General features: G+C 43.9%; 1 protein-coding gene across 2 annotated transcripts; it reads right to left on the bottom strand.

Annotated features, from left to right (window-relative positions):
* Window positions 1-6574: 6574 nt before the first annotated feature.
* Window positions 6575-18020, bottom strand: LOC306921403 (5,6-dihydroxyindole-2-carboxylic acid oxidase-like). Of its 2 annotated transcripts, none has more exons than XM_079498524.1 (9): window positions 17982-18020; window positions 16849-17207; window positions 16293-16401; window positions 14417-14630; window positions 12564-12768; window positions 9476-9643; window positions 8152-8331; window positions 7842-7988; window positions 6575-6888 (listed from the first exon to the last, which is right to left on the bottom strand). In XM_079498524.1, exons 1-9 carry the CDS (start codon window positions 17993-17995, stop codon window positions 6683-6685), a joined length of 1602 nt encoding a protein of 533 aa, XP_079354650.1. In that variant the 5' UTR covers window positions 17996-18020; the 3' UTR covers window positions 6575-6682. The 2 variants fall into 2 exon arrangements, with proteins under 2 accessions (XP_079354650.1, XP_079354651.1); XM_079498525.1 differs by lacking the exon at window positions 17982-18020 and adding an exon at window positions 17905-17932.
* Window positions 18021-19353: the final 1333 nt, after the last annotated feature.

The following is a 19353-nucleotide window of genomic DNA, read 5'->3' as shown; positions in this document are numbered from 1 at the left end:
ATTGGAAAAGACACCAATGTCCCCCCGAGGTGCCCACCTATCGGAGCGGCCACAAAGCTGTGCAGGGGGAACAGGCTTTATGCATTTGACGCGGTCTCCCACAGGTGGTTCAATCCCGGAAGGGTTTCTGGTGCCGTCCCTAAAGCGAGGGCACACCACTCGGCATGCGCCTTGGGGAAGGTCATGTATGTCTATGGAGGAGAGTTATATGGATTTGATGGGGAATCAACTATTAGCTATAATGACATCTGCACGTTGGACACCACCACGATGGTCTGGTCTTTAGTTGACACCAAAGGAAAGCAATCGCATTATCTAAAACATCACTCGGCCACCATCATCGGGACAAAGATGTTTGTATTTGGGGGCTCCGATAAGGAAATGAGAGTGTTTGACACGGAGACTAACGCTTGGCTGAACACGCCTTCTGCACAGCTGCACTGCAGGTGTCATGGAGCCTTTCTCTACAACGGAGAGCTGTGCATATTTGGCAATGAACAAACCTCCACAGGCCTTTGGGGACCACTTACGTCCTGACATACAATGACCTGTGGAAATTCATAGGATACAACAGTACGTCCTCCCGGTGGGGGCTCCTCACTGGCAGGTGAGTCAGTATAGGATACAACAGTACGTCCTCCCAGTGGGGGCCCCTCACTGGCAGGTGAGTCAGTATAGGATACAACAGTACGTCCTCCCGGTGGGGGCTCCTCACTGGCAGGTGAGTCAGTATAGGATACAACAGTACGTCCTCCCAGTGGGGGCTCCTCACTGGCAGGTGAGTCAGTATAGGATACAACAGTACGTCCTTCCGGTGGGGGCTCCTCACTGGCAGGTGAGTCGGCAGGATACAACACAGATGTGGGGAGTAATTAATTGGCATGACGACTAAAATCACACCTGTGTGAAGTGAGGGGCGCTCTTATCATCGTACATCATCATACATCATCACATTCTGGCCAATCAGAATTCGCGTCCCCACCGTCGTCTTCAATGTTTGTGTTTTCGCAATGTTTGTGTTAACACAAATGATGGATAAATTTGAATTGTTGTAGATCTGTTATTTTGTGGATGGAAGTTTACATGTTTCCAATGACTTAAATCTCATGCCCTGCATAATTATGCCCCATGCCCATGTATTTGCCATGTGCCTCAGGTCACACTGTCCCACTGATTTCGGTTTTCACTTCTCCCCTAGCCCAGTGTTTAGATAAGTATTAATTCTCCCCCAGTCAGCGAGTAAGATAAAGAATTGTTGTTTCCCGATTGTCTGCGTGTCTGTGGAAAACACCCTGTTTTTCGGCCTTGGTGCTTTGCCAGAGCAGACAAGTTGTCTCCTAGTTACGTTAGCTGGTGGGCTTTAACTTTGAATTATGAACTACATTTACTTGATTAACTACATATCCCATACATTATGTTTCCTGGTTTAGATAGGAAGTGACAGTGAATCATCCTTTGGTTGTTTGACACGTTGCTCTGTGTAGCGTATTCATCTGATTAAAATGTTATATATACCGTGTCCATTTTGTGGCACGGCAGAGAGACATTTTGTAATTTGGCTGTATGTGGGATCTGTTCTGTGCTCTCTCCGAACTGAAAATGAATCGACAAAACCATAAGCTCTGACTGGACAATCATTCTTCCTGGTAGTCTCATCTTTTCTATTGGGTATTTAAAGGTATTTTTCTAAAGAGTATTTCCTGCTTAAGGTAACATTTGGATATTGATCTTTCTCTTAAAAGTATTCCTGTTAAAGCTAATTATTAACTTCGACAAAACCATAAGCTCTGACTGGACAATCATTCTTCCTGGTAGTCTCATCTTTTCTATTGGGTATTTAAAGGTATTTTTCTAAAGAGTATTTCCTGCTTAAGGTAACATTTGGATATTGATCTTTCTCTTAAAAGTATTCCTGTTAAAGCTAATTATTAACTTTATCATCTAAATGGTTTAATAACCATTTTTGCCAATTGTTAGAGGCTCTCTGCCTAGATTTGTGGTGCTGAGTATTTATTTGTACTCTGATTACTTTTCAAAAGTATTTTTGAGTGGTGTAAACCACTCCTACAACTGGCTTTTTTGTGCAGAAAAAATGAGCATGGTTGCTATGTTCACCCTGTTGTAATGACGTAATGAAATCACACCCGGGTGAACAGGGTGAACATAGCAACCATGCTCATTTTTTCTGCACAAACAAAGCCAGGTAATGAAATCACACCCGGGTGTGATTTCATTACGTCAGACATGATTTCATTACGTCAGACAGACCTTACACCACTCAGTTCACACGGGTGTGATTTTTATCATTAGTAAATCATTAATTGTCCCTTCTGCATTTTATATGCAACAATTGGTCTTTGAGTCTTCCCTTATCTTAAATTTATGTAACAACAAACACTCAAAATGTTTGTGTTAACACAAACACTCAAAATTTTGTGTTGCGCACACACTAAAAGCCTGTTTGAACTGAGTGGTGTAAGGTCTTATATAGCCTGATCAGCTGTGGTCTGACGTAATGTCTGAGGTAATGAAATCACACCCGGGTGAACTGGTTGACCGTAGCAACCATGCTCATTTTTTGAGCACAGACAGACAGACTCGTATACTAACAAAGCCAGTCGTAGGAGTGGTTTACACCACTCAAAAATGGAAAAAACCCAATAAAACATCATATAAAAAAAAGTGAACGCATTGGGCGTTTAAGTTAAATACGGGGAGTACATATGACAGCAAACTGCCTGTCATATTTTCTCCCTATTCCAAAGCCCCCCCAGGTACATTATATATTTAAACTATTTTCAGCAATGGTACACTTATTTTTTCAGTGGGTAGATCTTGTTGAGCTGGTCATTTTGAAAGTAGATCTCACGTCATAAAAGTGTGGGCACCCCTGTTCTAGCCCCTAGGATGACCTGAGGCCCACCACTTAAAAACCACATGCTACGGTGCCCAAATCTGAATTTAGGTGCTCAAATGAACTCAAACTGAAGCAATTCAGTAAAGGTCAACACTTCCTCCTGGGTCATTTTAGGGGCTGGGACCTCCAGTAAAAGGCCTAAATACTCTCCAAGAGTTGGGGAACAACATATCAAGAGAGTGGAGTGGTAGGCCCTTGGATTGACCCAGGACCAGTGATTAAATGTACCCCACTGAAAAATAGCAGATCTACAAGCTCGTAGCGTGGCACTCGGTGCCGCACTACGAGCTTGTAGATCTGCCCAAAGTTGAAGGGCTTCAACCTTGGGTACTGGGTAGCTGAAGTTGAACTTCAACTTTGGGCACTTTTACATGTAGGCTGACCCAAAGTTGAAACAGTTGCAAGGGGGACATATTTGGGCACTGGGTCCTCATCGTTGGATATGTTGTTCCCACAACCAAGAAGAGTATTTTACCCTTTACTGGAGGTTCTAGGCCCTAAAATGACCCCATGAGGAAGCGTTGACCTTTACTGAATTGCTTCAGTTTCAGGTAATTTGACCACCTAACTTCAGATTTGGGCACCCTAACATGTGGTCTTTAAGTGGTGGGCCTGTGGTCATCTTAGTGGCTAGGAGGTCCAGTGAAAGGCCTACATACTCTCCCAAGATGGAGGAACAACATTTTACAATCTGGGAACCCTTATAGGCCTTTGTATGGCTACAGTGCGACTGGTTCAATCCTACCCTAAATCTAGGCCTAAAACGTGACACCTCAAAGTGGGGTACATTGCATCCACTGGTCAATCCAAGGGCCTACCACTCCACTCTCTTGATATGTTCTTTCCCAACTCTTGGAGAGTATGTAGGCCTTTCCCTGGACCTTCTAGCAGCTAGAAGGTCCAGGGAAAGTCCTACATTGTAGGACTAGTAGCATGCCAAAGTTTGTGCTATTGCCATTGAGAATGCATTGGGCGTTTAAGTTAAATAACTCAGAAACTACAAATCATTTCAAAGTAAAAAGTTCCAGCATTTGTCTTCACAGTAAGCTGAATTATAAAATGTGTGAATGGAGTTTCTAGGTGAAAGTGATTTTTTCGTGCCATTGAGCCCCATTATACATTTATCAAATTTGAAAGCACTATATTTCTAAAACTTTGAAACATTTCAAAGATTCCATTTCAGGCAAACATGTCCACTGTAAGATGAACCTAAATAGGTTTGAATGGGGTTTCTATAGGTGTAAGTATGTAGGACTAGTAGCATGCCAAAGTTTGTGCTATTGCCATTGAGAATGCATTGGGCGTTTAGGTTAAATAACTCAGAAACTACAAATCATTTCAAAGTAAAAAGTTCCAGCATGTGTCTCCACAGTAAGCTGAATTATAAAATGTGTGAATAGAGTTTCTAGGTGAAAGTAATTTGTTGACGTGCCATAGAGCTGCCATTGAGCCCCATTATACATTTCTCAAATTTGAAAGCACTATATTTCTAAAACTATGAAACATTTCAAAGATTTCTTTTCAGGCAAACATGTCCACCGTACACCGTAAACATGAACCTAAATAGGTTTGAATGGGGTTTCTAGGTGTAAGTATGTAGGACTAGTAGCATGCCAAAGTTTGTGCTATTGGAAAACATACATTAGCCCTGTATACATTGTGAGCTTGTAGATGTGTTTTTATACATTTGAAAACTTTAAATGAGACATTCTGCAGAAGTACATTCTGATACCAATACTTTTGTACTTCTACTCAAGTAGTTTTTCAATGCTGCAGTATACTTAAGTACTTACTTAAGTACAAAATGTGTGTGTGGGACTATGGGTGTTAGTAGGCTTTTGCTGAAACAGCTCTTTACTGTCAAATCTCTCTAACGGTAAAGTTAGCTGTAAACTTACAGTAGCCCATAACCTCACTGAAACTACTTAGCTCATCACAGTCTTGTTGGTGTCGGAGAGGGACTGTTAAATTGGCACGTCAGGGATGCCCCATGACGCATAATTATATTTTGGCCTAGATTTAATATAACTCAAGTCTTGGAAGAAGGCATTTCTCTTAGCAGTAACACGTTACATCCACATGGGGGCACTCAGTCCTCTATTACAGTAAGAAGTTGGCTTGTCTTCTTACCAATGTGTGTAGTGTGTGTCTCACCCACGTGTATGCAGAAACCAAGTCAGACTCATCAATAGCATTGGAGAACAAAACAAAGGACCAGGGTTGCCTATTGCAGTGGTTCTCAAACTTTTTCATCTCAAGGACCCCCAAATTGACACTCATTAGCCTGTGGACCCCGATTTTAAATGATATGCCAAGGACCCCCATAAGAGAAGTTTTTACGGCTCTAGCAGTGATTCTCAACCATTTTAATTTCAAGGACCCCCAGTTTGACATGCATTAGGCTACGGACCCCCCATTTAATGGCATTTTCTATCTCTGAGACCCCAATTTATATCGTAAAATCAATGTTAATCTAACTCTAAGAGTGTACACTCTCAGAGTTACAGACCCACAAGGGCCCATTTCGTTCCAAACTATCATTTAGTTGGGGACCCCCTGGAACTCCCTCAAGGACCCCTGGGGGTCCCCAGACGCCACTTTGAGAACCATGGTGTAGTCTGTGTGTCACCCACATGTATGCAGTAACCAAGTCAGACTCATCAGTAGCATGGAAGAACAAAACAACGGACCAGGGTTGCGGTTGCCTAATGCCTATATGTTTTTCTCTATTAAAAGTGATTTTTTTTTGACAATAACATTTAGTTGTTACTTGTCAGCTACATTTTCAGAACGAATACTAATAATAATACTAATAATAAATGCAGTAACCTTGGTAGACATGGCTATATACCGTATATATCGCTGTTAAATGTTAAAGGACCACTTCACCCATCTGCAAATAATTGGTCCTCACTATCGCTCATTATAGGATGGCACCATTTCTGTCTACTCACTCTGTGAACAGTTCAAAAAACCTGAATTTTGCTTCTTAATTTCATTGCATGTAATAACAACAGTGCATTTGCCTGTTAATAATCTCCCATTAATATAATACGCAATGTTTATTACACATTACTGAGCAGTTTATTTCGTTGTTGAGGTGTTAATGTTGATTGCTAGCCTATGCTGAAATTAAAATACTAAACGGTACCTCATTATGCTTACAGTTGACATGTAATTCCTTTTTTTAAATGGCAAACCATCGTAACATTAGGAAAGTCTGTGCCACATCACTGACATTTCACATTTGAAATGTCAGTTGTTTGATAGCCTCACAAAGCCAAGCCATCCATCCATTGTGAGCAGAGCCTGGCTAATATATGTGCTCCACTCTACCAGTCAGTCCTTAATAACAGTGGTTCTCAACCCGTTTAATTTCAAGGACCCCCAGTTTGACATGAATATTAGTCTACAGACCCCCATTTAATGGCATTGACCCCAATTTATCAAAGTTAATTTAACTCTGAGAGTGTACAATTAGGACCCATTAGGGTCCGTTTGGTTCCATTTGTACACTCTCAGAGTTACAGACCCATAATGGTACATTTGGTTCCTAACTACCATTTAGCTGGGGACTCCCAGAAGTACCCCTGGGGGTCCCCGGACCCCACTTTGGGAACCACTGCTTTATAAAGATCTCACTCCCACGGCCACCCAGGCATTTGGTTCAAAACCAGTAAAACTTTATTAGAAGAATAATAAAAACAAAACACCAAATGCATTAAGAGGTTTAAGGCCTTTCCAGTGGGATGGAAAGGCGTCCAACTAGACCACAGATTGTGATTTGTCCAGCCGCCGCTCGTCCTCGTCGTAGCGTCGGAAGGTCTCCCCCAGCAGCGGTTCCAGGGCCTCGGCGGAGCGGTAGGAGTGAGCGCGCACGGCACAGGCGATGACGGCGCCGATTATTGCCACAACCAGCACCGCGGCCACGATTCCTATGGTGATGATCTCAGACACGGTGAAAGCACGGGCTGTGAAGGATTGATTGATTGATTGATTGCTTTATTAGACAGGAATGCAAACAGCACAGCAGGCCAATGGCTGTACATGAGGATGTGTTTAGTTACGTTGTCAAGACATCCCTCTGGATGATGGGAATAGTGGAAAAGTGTTTATCATGGAGGTAGGATATTAGGATATTATCATGGAGGTACGATATTAATCCGAACAGCTCGGGCCCTATCTTATCCCTAAACGTTTTAGCCAATTTGTAGTATCTTCAAAATCGGCTAGTTGAACTATTTTAAAATGTTTTTCAAAATAGTAAAATATGGCTAGTAGGTTTAGGCATCATAGGCAAGATAGAGCCTCTCATGTTTAGACTACCTTCCTTCTGTGCAGTGGAAGGTAATGCAATGATTCACATTATTGTTTCATATCCTTCTATGGTATTTTGTATAGTTTCTTACTGTCATTATTCAGTGTAAAAGTGTACAAACATAAACCTACCTAGCCAACAATAAGAATAATTCTGCTTCTGATAACACACTCTGGCTTGCCTTCGAATAACTATGTTACAAAAGTCACAGCAAGTTTGGGAGTTGTCTGTGTCCATGTTGCATGGATTACGCACGCACGCACACACGCACGCACGCACGCACGCACGCACGCACGCACACACACTCGCAGGATTGTCTTAACAACTCTCTCAAAATACTGCTCTGCGGCTGCCATAGGAAGCATGTCAAGTGTGGAGGAGGTGCTATTTTCTGTGCCCACAAGTGTCACTGTACCTAAAGCTGTGGCTGATATGTCCTGTGCCATTCCAGTCACTGGTGGTGCAAGGCTAATCACAGTAACTGTGTGTGTGTGTGTGTGTGTGTGTGTGTGTGTGTGTGTGTGTGTGTGTGTGTGTGTGTGTGTGTGTGTGTGTGTGTGTGTGCGTGTGCGTGTGCGTGTGCGGGCGTGTGCGACTCAGACTCACTAGGCCACACGACCTCGTACGAGTATCCCAGGTTGTCTGGGGCAGCGACAAACATCTCAGCATTGCTGACTGGAGGCCAGAAGGGAACCATGTTGAACCTGCTGTTGTGACCGATAGGAGCATTCTCCTCAGGGTACTCTGCCTCGCCTGGAGAAGACGAACAAAGCAGAAACATGGTTTACACTGCAGTCTCAGGTGTGTAAGTGTGTCTTTTTCTTATCCATGTTTTGTGTGTCCCTGTGTGTTTGTGTGTGTACATTAGGTATACAAACAAACGGTGTAATGTCTCGGTACGTGCGTATGCGCGTACCTGGTCTGTGTCGGCTGAGCCACTCGTCAAAGATTGCGTCTGTGAAGGTGTGCAGCAGCACGAAGATGGGATCGTTGGGGGAGAGGTGGGTCTGTCCACCCGTCCCGTTCAGGAAGAGGTGGGCCAGGTTGTGGAGACTACGCACCACAGGGTCATACGTCCCCTGGGGGGCGCTATATCCTAGAAGATCATGGGAGTAACAGCCAAGCTAGTCATATAAGGTTTTCTCTAACCATGTGTATTCAGAGATGGGCATGTATTTGAAATACATGTATTTTAAATCCTTTTTTTTGTATTTTAAAATATTTTTTTTGTTTTTTTAAATACAGAAAATACGTATTTCGAAGACATGTATTTTGAATACATGCCCATCTATTTAAGTGTATTCTGTATGGTGAGAGGGTATCATTCAATTTGCAACCAGGTCACACAGGTGTGCCTACTGTATGTTTATTTATCCTTACCAGAACCCCAGCCGGAGTGTCTTTGGCAAGAAGGATAGTCAAGAGTTTTTACATTTGTAATTCGAGAGTGTACAAAATGTAACAAATGGACCCTTATATTTGTAGGCCTGTTACAATTTTTACATAATCGCCTAATCGCAGATCTACAAGCTTGCAGCACATCACTTTGTGACAAGCTTGTTGATCAACTATTTACGCTATTTTGTAAATTATTTGGAAAGAAAAGAAATTAAATGTGTCACTGATTTCTTTGTATATTTAAGTTATATATCATATATATGCCCTGTGCAATTTAGGATTACGAAGCCTAAATGGAAAACTAAATTGTGAATCGCAATTATTTGTGACAATTAATGGTCAACTTAAAGATGGAGTGACGTGATCCCCCTAAAACTTGATCATCAGGTACTATGATTATACTAGGAGAAAGATTTTTTTTCAAAAGTGTTCAGAAAGTGTTAAATGATGTTATTATGTGGCCACACCACCAGTTCATTAAGTATGCCTGATTTGTGGCCATGGGTGGTGATCCACCTTAACTGAAGCTGTTGTTGATATTGTCACTATATCACTGTCATTTCGATTGGGCCTTTTGACTCAAAAGGCTTTCAGCTTTCAGGAAGAAACAAAAACAAATACACAGGGAAGACGTTTCAATATTCTAACCACACCTGGGGGTCTATTAGAGTAATGTTGACTCCATAGACGGCATACAAAACAGAAAAAGTACAAAAATCACGGCACTCCATCTTTAAATTTGTAATCGCGATTCGCGACAGCCCTCTATGTTTGTACACTCTCGAGTTCAAGGATCTTTTGTTTAGTTTTACTGCACGCAGACGTAAAGCCGCCCCCTGCACCTTCGATGGTGTTCCTGAAGCTCTCGGAGGAGGTGGAGTAGTACGGGGCGGTGTCGAAGGCATTGAGCTCCAGACAGTCCACCACGTCCTGGGGCTCAGGCAGCCGCTGCACCATGGGCCGCTCCACGTTGCCCGCTGGGTTCCTCCTGATCACGCTGCTCTCTGTGCCTGAGACATACAGCCCAAGGTCAGCCATTGACCCATTTTGGTCTGAGACCACATTCTACTTAATGTCTTCTAAATCATGAAAGTTTTCAGAAAAAGTTTTTGTTCCAGGGACTCCCCCCAGAAGCAAAGATTTGAGTTTAAAATGTTCGCTCTGAAAGAATACATATTCAAGGATTTGCATCTCAGAGGCAAATGTTGTACTTTTAGTCTACTACAAATTATTTGAAAACTTCAGTTACTAGTTTTGGATTATTATTAAAAAACTTTCATTAACCACTTAAGCCCCATCTATATTTCGGCCATTTGAAAATAGACGCTTTTCAAAAGATTCTTTTTATACATTTGAAAACTTGAAACTAGACATTCTGCATAATGAGTACTTCCAGTATTTCTATATTGCAGTATTGATACTTTTACTTACTGTTGTACAGTACCGGTAACCTGACTCCGCCAGATGGGGCAGCAGAGAGTACACTGGGTTCCCCCCTCCTGTATCAAGGCATACACAGTGCTGCCTTGATCCCGCCTCTAGCTGCTGCTGATTGGCCAGGCCGTTTTGTGGCCGGGCATCAAGTCTGCCTGAGAGTTCCCAGATGGGAGTAGGAGGGGGGAACACAGTGTACTCTCTGCTGCCCCATCTGGCGGAGTCAGGTTACAGTACCGGTGCTGTGAAATAAAAAATAATTACTCTTATCTGCACTTTTTAATAGCTTCTTTTCCCCTTTAAAAACAAATCAAAATCTTTATCCCACGATTTTGCAACCCATTTTTTTCACCCAGTGTCAATTATCTAATGTAATCCTGGGCGCTACACTTCCTCTGCCAACCTGGGGGTGCAGCGGACTGACCATGCTACCTTCTATGCATGAGGAGTCCAAGCTGCTTCTTTTCACCTGACAGGGGGCAATTTCGCCGGCCGGACGTAGTGCGTGGAAGGAACACGTTATTCCGACCAGTTCCTTTCCCCTCCATCAGGCGCCCCGGCTGGCCAGGGGGAGGTAGTTTAGAGACCAGGATTACTGCATGTTTTTTGTGAGGGTACCCCTAGGGGACACGGGGAGAACATGCACTTTTTAATAGCTTTATTTTTTCTCTCTCTCTCAACTTTTTGAAACTTGAAACATTCTAACAATCGTTTGGAAGATGTCCTAAATAGGAGCTTCCTTCTAAATTATTTATTTAAAAACAATTCTGACTTCTGAGTGGTAATTATGTAAGCCACGAACACAACTCTTTTATTCTTGTGCTCATTTAGTAGCTGTACTCTTACACACGAGTGCGCACGCACGAATACAGTATGCATACACATGGACATGCGCGCACGAACGCACACACGCATGCACGGCACGCGTGCACACACACACATACACACACGCACGCGCACAAACACACACTACAGTGGGTAACATAACCAAGTTGTATGACAGTCTGCTTTGAAGATTATGCACTTAGATCAAAGGCGCCAGTAGACTGAGAGATTCCTTCTTTTAACAGGCATATGCCCAAATTAAGCAACCCCCTCGCCCATTTAAGGAAATCTGGTTTGTAACAGAAAGAAATACCACCACCTCAGTCATGACATGAATCTCTAAGAGGATTAAAAAGATAGACCAGACCACTGACGTGTTGTTCACTACTCACATGCTCTAACTAGTAGCGTGGAATTAACCCGGTGGTTCCCCCTATACAATATACTAACAGTTCGCTAAGGATCATCGGTGGCACACTATGGCTTAAGAGTATTAACATTCCTGAGTATTTAGTACTACAGTAGTACGTAAGGAAACAATGTTCATCGTGCAAACTGGAAATCTCATGACGTTGTTTACTGTACTGTGATTTACAAACCTTCCTATAGACTCTATAGAGTCTAATCGGCTAAATTGTAATTCTTTCCATTATTCCAGTACAGAAGCGTTAACTAGTGCAACCTTGTGACAATGTAAAATGGTAAATTTATATAGCGCCTTTATCCAAGGCGCTTTACATAGACTGTGTATTTACATTCACCCATTCACGCAAACATTTATTCACCGATGGCGGCGGAAACCATGCAAGGCACCAACCAGCACATCAGGAGCAATTAGGGGTTCAGAGTCTTGCTCAAGGACACTTCGACACTAACTCTGGGGGAGCCCGGGTTCGAAACTGGCAACCTTGCGGTTACCATCCAGCCACTCTACCCCTGAGCCACGCCACCCCATTAGTGTTCCAATGTGTGTTGCATAATGGGAAAAGAAAGTTCTCAATGTCAGCCCTATGGGTTTCACTGCACTGGAACTTTCGAAATGGCACTAAGTTCAGATGCATACCTTATGTAAGATGCTGTTAAGCTAGCGGAATCATCTCTAAACACAGTTATTTCACGCAATATCAAGGGCCCCACAACAGCTGTGAGTCATTGACTATAGTACTTTATGTACTGCGTGCTCTCTTTATGTGCTATTCGCCCGCCTTTCTGATGCAGTTAGAACAACATTATCAGAACACACACACACAACCGCACATGCTTGTGTGTGTTTCTGTGCTTAGTTGGTTGTATTTGTTTTTGTGTGTGCGTGTGCGTGCACATAGAGCAATAGGATCTATTTCACACAGCATAATTCTTCCTACTTTCAGGCCCCTTCCCTACTTCCTTCATAGGTGTTACCGATTATACTAATTAAGGCTCTGTTCCATTTAGTGTACATTGGTTCCACATTGGGCCATTTGGAAACACTCAAGGACACTTTGAGACCCACTGGTGTAGCAGAGTGTTTCCAGTGAGCCAAAATGCACAATAGCAGCACCCTGACTCTGTTTGACCAGAATGGAACAGAACAGAGTCTTCATCAGTACCATCAGTAAGTAGGGAAGGGGCCTAAGTTCTTTCCAAACATGACGTGTGTGTGTGTGTGTGCATAAAGCCTGTTGTCCTCACTGTTGCAGATGGTGCCCAGGGTGTCGTAGTCCTCCACACTCTCACAGATGACCCTCCACTGGGAGAAGACAGAGTTGGTGCTGAGGGAGTTCATGTCAAAGCTGCTCCTGGCTCCCAGCAGGTCATCGGTGCAGATGTCGCACTCGCTGCCCCCGATGGCAAAGTTCCAGTAGGGCAGCGCGAAGGTCGGGTCCCCCAACATGTCCTGTATGGATGGAGGGTGAGAGGAAAAGCTACAGTATGTCTGTGTGTATATTATGATGGATGGATCGGTGGATGGAAATATAAGAGTAATAATGATAGTAAAAGCAGTAATGTTAAAGCGAAACCTAGAAGCGAACTAACTTTCTAAAACGGTTAGTCCCAATACTTGATTCTGATTGGCTGGTTACCGTCACGTGACCGTTGTAAATCTCACCGATAATCCACACCTTCAATCACTTTATATCATTCCCAGATGAACTGGGGAAGGGGAGCACTTGATTTCCCAACACACGCTGGCCGTGCGGGCGTGTAAGCACCGCCCGCACTCATATGACTGTGAATGTGTGGCTCCAGGCAGCCCCGTAGGGACATCAAGCGCTATTATCCTGTCACATAGCCTACTTGCAGAGCATGTGTGTGGCTCGCTCTGGTGGGCGCAAAGCGTAGCTACTTTTGTGAATGTAATAGTTGTATTAGGTTAATATTGCTATATGTTTGTAACCGTTTTAGAAAAGCAATAAGCCACGCGAGGTCCTTGCTTACCGTGGATTCTAATCTAAAAATCTAATCTTGTGGTTTATTGCTTTAACTTTCAACATGCATGGCATCATCATTTTGGTCATGTCATTATAGGCAAATGTTGTAGGTACGGTAAATTGTTTTAATGTATTTCCCCTAAATTATCCTATACTTTACTGTGTGATATATGATCCTGTATTATAAGTGATCTACACTGTCACTCATCTCATCTCGTCTTCTTTATCACCCTATCTGTTTTCACATCATGCCTTTGACCTTGATTTTCTCCCCCATCTCCCATCACACTATTGCTCCAAAAGCCTCCCTAACGTCCCTATTATTCCTCCTCCCCACGCTGTTTTATTTAAGAGAAGGGATTTAGGGAAGACTTTTCTCTATCTCTCTGTCATTTTGATCGCATTGAACCCAACATGTCTTCCATGGAAGCGTGTTGAGCATGGCAGAGAAAATAGCCGATCTACAAGCTCTCAATGTCGCTTGTACAAACATGCATGGGCTATTTTTGGTTATTACTTTAAGATTAGAGCATTTGAAGTGGTCAAATTAGCAATATGTTCAGAAGCATCTCCCATAGAACGCAGGGTCTGGGATATTTCATATAAAAGCAATGGTTAATGCCTCACAGCACGTTTTAACAGTGGGCGAAGGCCAGACGAATTTTATGGGACCCGGCAACTACCGCCGATAGCAGGCGAACGGCCGATAGTCGAAAAGTGGGTGGAGGAACGTCGCCCGAAAAGATAAAAAATAATTCATCTTTTCGGCCGATACCGTGGGCGATTAGGCGCTGTGTCGGCCGATGCTCGCCCGCTGTTCAAGCGCACTGTTAATCTGTGATTTCTTCACCTGGTTGGCAGTATGTAGAACAGCAGGGACAATATTACTAAAACGTCATAATTTGACATATAGCGTGTTACTTGTTTAGGGAACACATCGCTAGTATGGGGGAGTCGTTTCACACTGTTTCACAAATCACGCATTAGGAACTTGCTCATACAAACATTTCAGTCATGAGATTTTAATCCACGCGCTCTCTCTCCCTCTCTCTCTCTCTCTCTCTCTCTCCCCTCCCCTGTCCCTCCCTCTCTCTTCCTTCCACCCCACAGTACCTGCATGTCTCGTTCAAGCTGCAGCAGGTGGAAGCGGTGCCACGTGACGAAGCCCGGTCCCTCGTGGGAGAAGTCCACTCCACCGAAGCTGGCCTGGCCCGGCCCGAGGTAGGTCTTGCTCACAGAGTAGTAGTGGGTCCAGACGAAGTAGTTGTAAATGGTGATGTTCTCAAACTGCGGCGTGTTTCCATCGGGGCCCAGAATTTCCTGGTACCTGGGGACGATGACATCATGCAGCAGTAAAGTTATACTGTACACCTGCATCCCTAATATGGGGCGAAAAGCTGGTGGAAATGGGTGACTTACAGTTGGGTGCCACCGATATGGTCCCTTATCATTTGACCCATTTAGACCTGACCTCAAAATTTTAAAAAATCCTTCTAAATCCTCCAGTTTTCTGAAATAAATATTTTCACGATTTTTCAAAAATAGCAGACCTACAAGCTCGTAGCGCGCCACTCGGTGGCGCGCTATGAGCTTGTAGATCTGCTATTTTTCAATAGCTAAATTATAACATAATGTTTAAAACACCAAAAGGGGTTTTGCGCAGATCACGCAAACCTCAAAAAGAAAAGGACAATATTGATGGCCTCCAACTGTATGGGGCGAAATGCTGGTGGAAATGGGTGACTTACAAGCCCACACAACGCAATTTTAGCCCAGTCAGAATGAGGTCAATATTCACCATGAATAATGGCATCAACTTGTATGAATAACGCATGAACTATATGAATAGTCTACATGCTAAATACTTTCCTATATGATTTATTCGTCTCTCCCCTGGTGTGCAAAAACCTTTTGCACCGTGATTGTTGTTGTTTCTTTTCCTCCACACACTTCCTCTACCATCTGGCATTGTTTGTTCTTTTCCCCCCCCCACCCCACCCGCCCGCCCCCCATCCACATACTGTATGCATCACACTTCTGTTCTGTCCTCGTTTCCTCTCCTCAATCCTTTCTGTTTTTCAGGCCACAGTCGAAATCCAGTCCATCTTCATTAATTTGAGCTGACTGATTTGTACTGCATAAATATAGTTTGTTCCAATTTAAACCACAAACGGTCATTTGTTATTTTCCTTTTGAGTGTTGTCTGTCTTTAACCCCTTTCAATCCAGAGTCCCAATATGAATTCATTCATTTTAAACAATTGTCAAAGTTTTGTGATCGTGACGTGTTGTGATCGTGTACATCTGCTATTGTCACTATATTCGTCATGAAGCGAAATAGAAAGTATACTACAGTAGCTTCAGCAAAATACATTTTCAGGTTGGTATACCAATTTCATACAGCCTGACACAAATTTCATTTCGTTTCACTTCATTATTCAGACTGAAAGCCCCTTCCCACAGCACCAGTTTCTGGGGTGGGCGTTGCCGAAGCGGCAGTCTTCGGCGATTGGTTCACACCAACCAATCACAATAGTATCGAAGCAGATGACGTCGTTGTCAATGTGGCTAACCTGGTTGCTAACCAAACAAACACGGTCAACGAGCGCTACTAGCATGCAAACAAACATGATAAGATATGTCGTTTCTGCGATTTAATAGCCAGATCGGTAGGGTCGCAGGTTACCACAGTGGGGGCAGCCATGTTTGTTGTTTGACGCCATCGAGTTGAAATGGCACTGATATGCCGTAGCCGCGGTATCAGATTTTGAACCGAGGCTGCCATAGAGTCACCAGACCTGAATCAACTGAACATATTTTTTAAGGGTTGTGACTAGCGATTCAGAGGCTGGAGCCAGGCAAAATGTAATTAGATCAGGAGAGAAAGAGGATACCGTTTCATTCATACTATATACTCAACCTTATGGACTGGCATAATATTGACTGCCCTTAATTATAAATCTGTGCAGGTGTGTATGCCATATGTGTACCGTCTTGTGCAGATGACCAGATCAGGGTGGACAGTCCTCTTAGCCTCGTCCAAGGCATTCACAAAGGCCTGCTTCTCAGCTGCACTCATCTGCATCACGTTCCTCCTTACTAGAGAGATCATTAGAGAGAAAGAGAGAGGGGCGGAAGGATGGGGGGGAGGGGGGAGAGGAGGAGGGAAGCAGAGGGAGAAGGAGGGAAGCAGAGGGAGAAGGAGGGAGGCAGAGAGAGAGAGAGAGAGAGGAGAAATAAATGGTACTAGCAATTAGTGGTGATTCAGTGTTTTTTCTCTCATTATTTGTTGCGTGAGAAAACAGCAAAGGGTAATTTGACAATTTCGGATGGTACATTCAAACCACCAATGAAACCACTTAAGCCCTTTGTTGTACGACAAATAGCGAAAATAGCACATCTACAAGCTTGTGAGCTTGTAGGTGTGCTGTTATTGCAATTCGAGAAGATTTTCAGGTTGGGTTTTTTTAACATCGTTTTTTTGAAAACCTTGCCCAAAAATCGGGATTCCAGGGTGAAAGTGTTTAAAGATGCCAGCCATCTTACCCACGGAGATCCTCTGGTCACAGTCGGGGCCGGTCCACCCGTGTCGACAGCGCCCACAGTTGGATCCGCTGAAGTTCCCGTTGCACTGGCACGTTCTGTTGAAGAACCGCACGGGCCACCTCTCCCTGTCGTCGCGTCCGTCGTGAGGGTACTGGGGTCCGTGGCGGCGGGTGTCGGCCGTGATGGCCACACACTGGCCCCGCCCGGCGGCGGAGCCACACTCGTCGCCCACTGCCCCCGTGGGCGACGGGCAGCACTGGCCACTCCGCAGGCCCTCGGGGGTGACACACTCTCGTGGAAACTGCCCTGCCGTTAGGGTGACGCACAAGGTCACCGTGAGCAGACACGCTCGCCACATGCTGCCGAAATATGAGGAAAGGTTAGAGGGCAGGGCAGAGGGCGGCGTATAAGGAATTCATATTCTAAGACGACGGTCAGTCGGTGGGACAGTTAACCTGGTGATGGCTGAGCTCGTCATTATTTCATAATGAAAAAGTTGTATTTGTTTTATAAAGACTATAATTAGTGTGTAATGCATGGAGACAAAGCAATTTGTGTTCCCTCGTTATGGCATTCAAATGTTTCTCTCTCTCTCTCTCTCTCTCTCTCTCTCTCTCTCTCTCTCTCTCTCTCTCTCTCTCTCTCTCTCTCTCTATCCCTTTCTCTCTCCCTCTCCCTCTCACACTCTGCTATCCCTGCTGGCAATCCTTGTCAGTATTCATAATTCACAAAGCCATTAGCTTTCAACTTCTACAACTTCTGAAGTACTTTCAATAAGACGGCGCGCGTTTGTTTTCCTTGAACCTTGGGCTTCTTCCCTTTGAGGTTCACTGAAGTGAAGAATGAATGAAGTCATCTCTGAGCCCCGCAGCGTGACAAAGGCACATGTATAACAGCAAAAAGACGGTCGCGACCATTAATACCAAAGACAGTTCAAAGTAGAACCTTATCAACCGGCTGCCGAAGAGCTTTGCACGCCTTCTCGAACAATAGTATCTTTTTTGACAACAATGATCTTGCAGAATCATATTTGATACATTCCTTCCAGTCACGTACATTATTTAGTCAGTTCTGAAGCTATTTTCCTTTGACACACGAATACATGATAACATTAACACTGCTTGTCCCCCTACCTCTGACTGTGCATGTTGGTCCTCTCTGTCTGCCGTACAACAGCCCCCCTAGGGGCTGGCCTGCCCTCTCCTGGCTTAAATACTGTAGCTTCTTAGCGCATGACCACACACACACACACACACACACACACACACACACACACATTCATTCATTCTTACCATAATACATGCACAGACTCAGAGGCGCACACCCGGAAAACGTACGCAAGTTCAAATACTCATACACATCCCTCGTGATGCTAGCCCACCAGGGGCCCATCATCTACTGTAGGAGCTCAATCATGCACGCTACGGAAATCGGACTCCTGTGGAACAGCAAACATGCTTAAGCCACTCATTCTTTGACAGAATTCTTGGTCTGCTCCCATTGAGTGTCTTACCAGAAAATCCCAATCGGCTCTTTAATGACTTAAACCCTATATATACTTCGTTGACAGGACTCTCCCAGGGCTATTATACGTCCCCTCCTTTAAAAAAAAATCTCTTTGACATAAATAGACGATCTACAAGCTCACAACATGTCGCATTGAGACGCATTGTATGCTTGTAGGTCTGCTATTTTCAGCCCAGAATAGGGACTATACTCTATAGCTCACAATCACGAGCTCTCCCCACCGCCCATCTTTGTTGTGATGGATTAACTGTTGTCTCTCGTATATTTCTTGCCCTTGCAAATAGTCTTTCGTAGGACAGGAGCATTTTATGGAAGCTATGACTCGCCGTAGATACTGTGAGATATACAGCGGACGATTCGGGAGGTAAAATGCGGTTGGTTTGTGGAGTGGGAACCACTGCGGTAGGACAGGGGTTCTCAACGTTTTTGGCCGGGGACCCCCGGAAATGCTTTGGCAATGTCTCGGGACCCCCGCCCCGCCCCCTCCCGACCCCCAATATAAATTGACTGCTACAATAACCTTAAACCATTTTGGGCGGGAACCCCTTTTGGTGTTTTAAGCATTGTTATAATTTAGCTATTGAAAAATAGCAGATCTACAAGCTCATAGCGCGCCACCGAGTGGCGCGCTATGAACTTGTAGGTCTGCTATTTTTGAAAAATCGTGAAAATAAAATTAAAAAAAAAACCTTTTTTTTTTTCTTTTTTTTTCTGAAAATAATTTGGGGACCCCCTAAAATAATTTGGCGACCCCCCGAGGGGTCACGACCCACGGGTTGAGAACCCCTGCGGTAGGAGAGACATTATGTTGAGACGAGAAGAGGAGAACACAGATGGAGACCAGAGTGTCAACATCATCATTTTTATTCTGTACAGTTCAAATTACAAATGATGACGCAAAAACAAAAGGTTTACACTGTGTCATCGATCAGTCACAAATCAAATGTTAAACTTTCACTTCAACAGTGACAAACCAAA

This window comes from Electrona antarctica (assembly GCF_951216825.1).
Source record: "Electrona antarctica genome assembly, chromosome: 4".
NCBI lineage: Eukaryota > Metazoa > Chordata > Actinopteri > Myctophiformes > Myctophidae > Electrona > Electrona antarctica.
This window is presented reverse-complemented; position numbering and strand designations above follow the sequence as displayed.

Excerpts from the sequence above, each read along its gene's own strand:
- LOC306921403 (XM_079498524.1), bottom strand. Across the intron at positions 12,769-14,416 it reads AGCTTGAACGAGACATGCAG|GACATGTTGGGGGACCCGAC; the intron begins GTACTGTGGGGT and ends CCATCCATACAG. Across the intron at positions 6,889-7,841 it reads GTACGAGGTCGTGTGGCCTA|CCCGTGCTTTCACCGTGTCT; the intron begins GTGAGTCTGAGT and ends AATCCTTCACAG.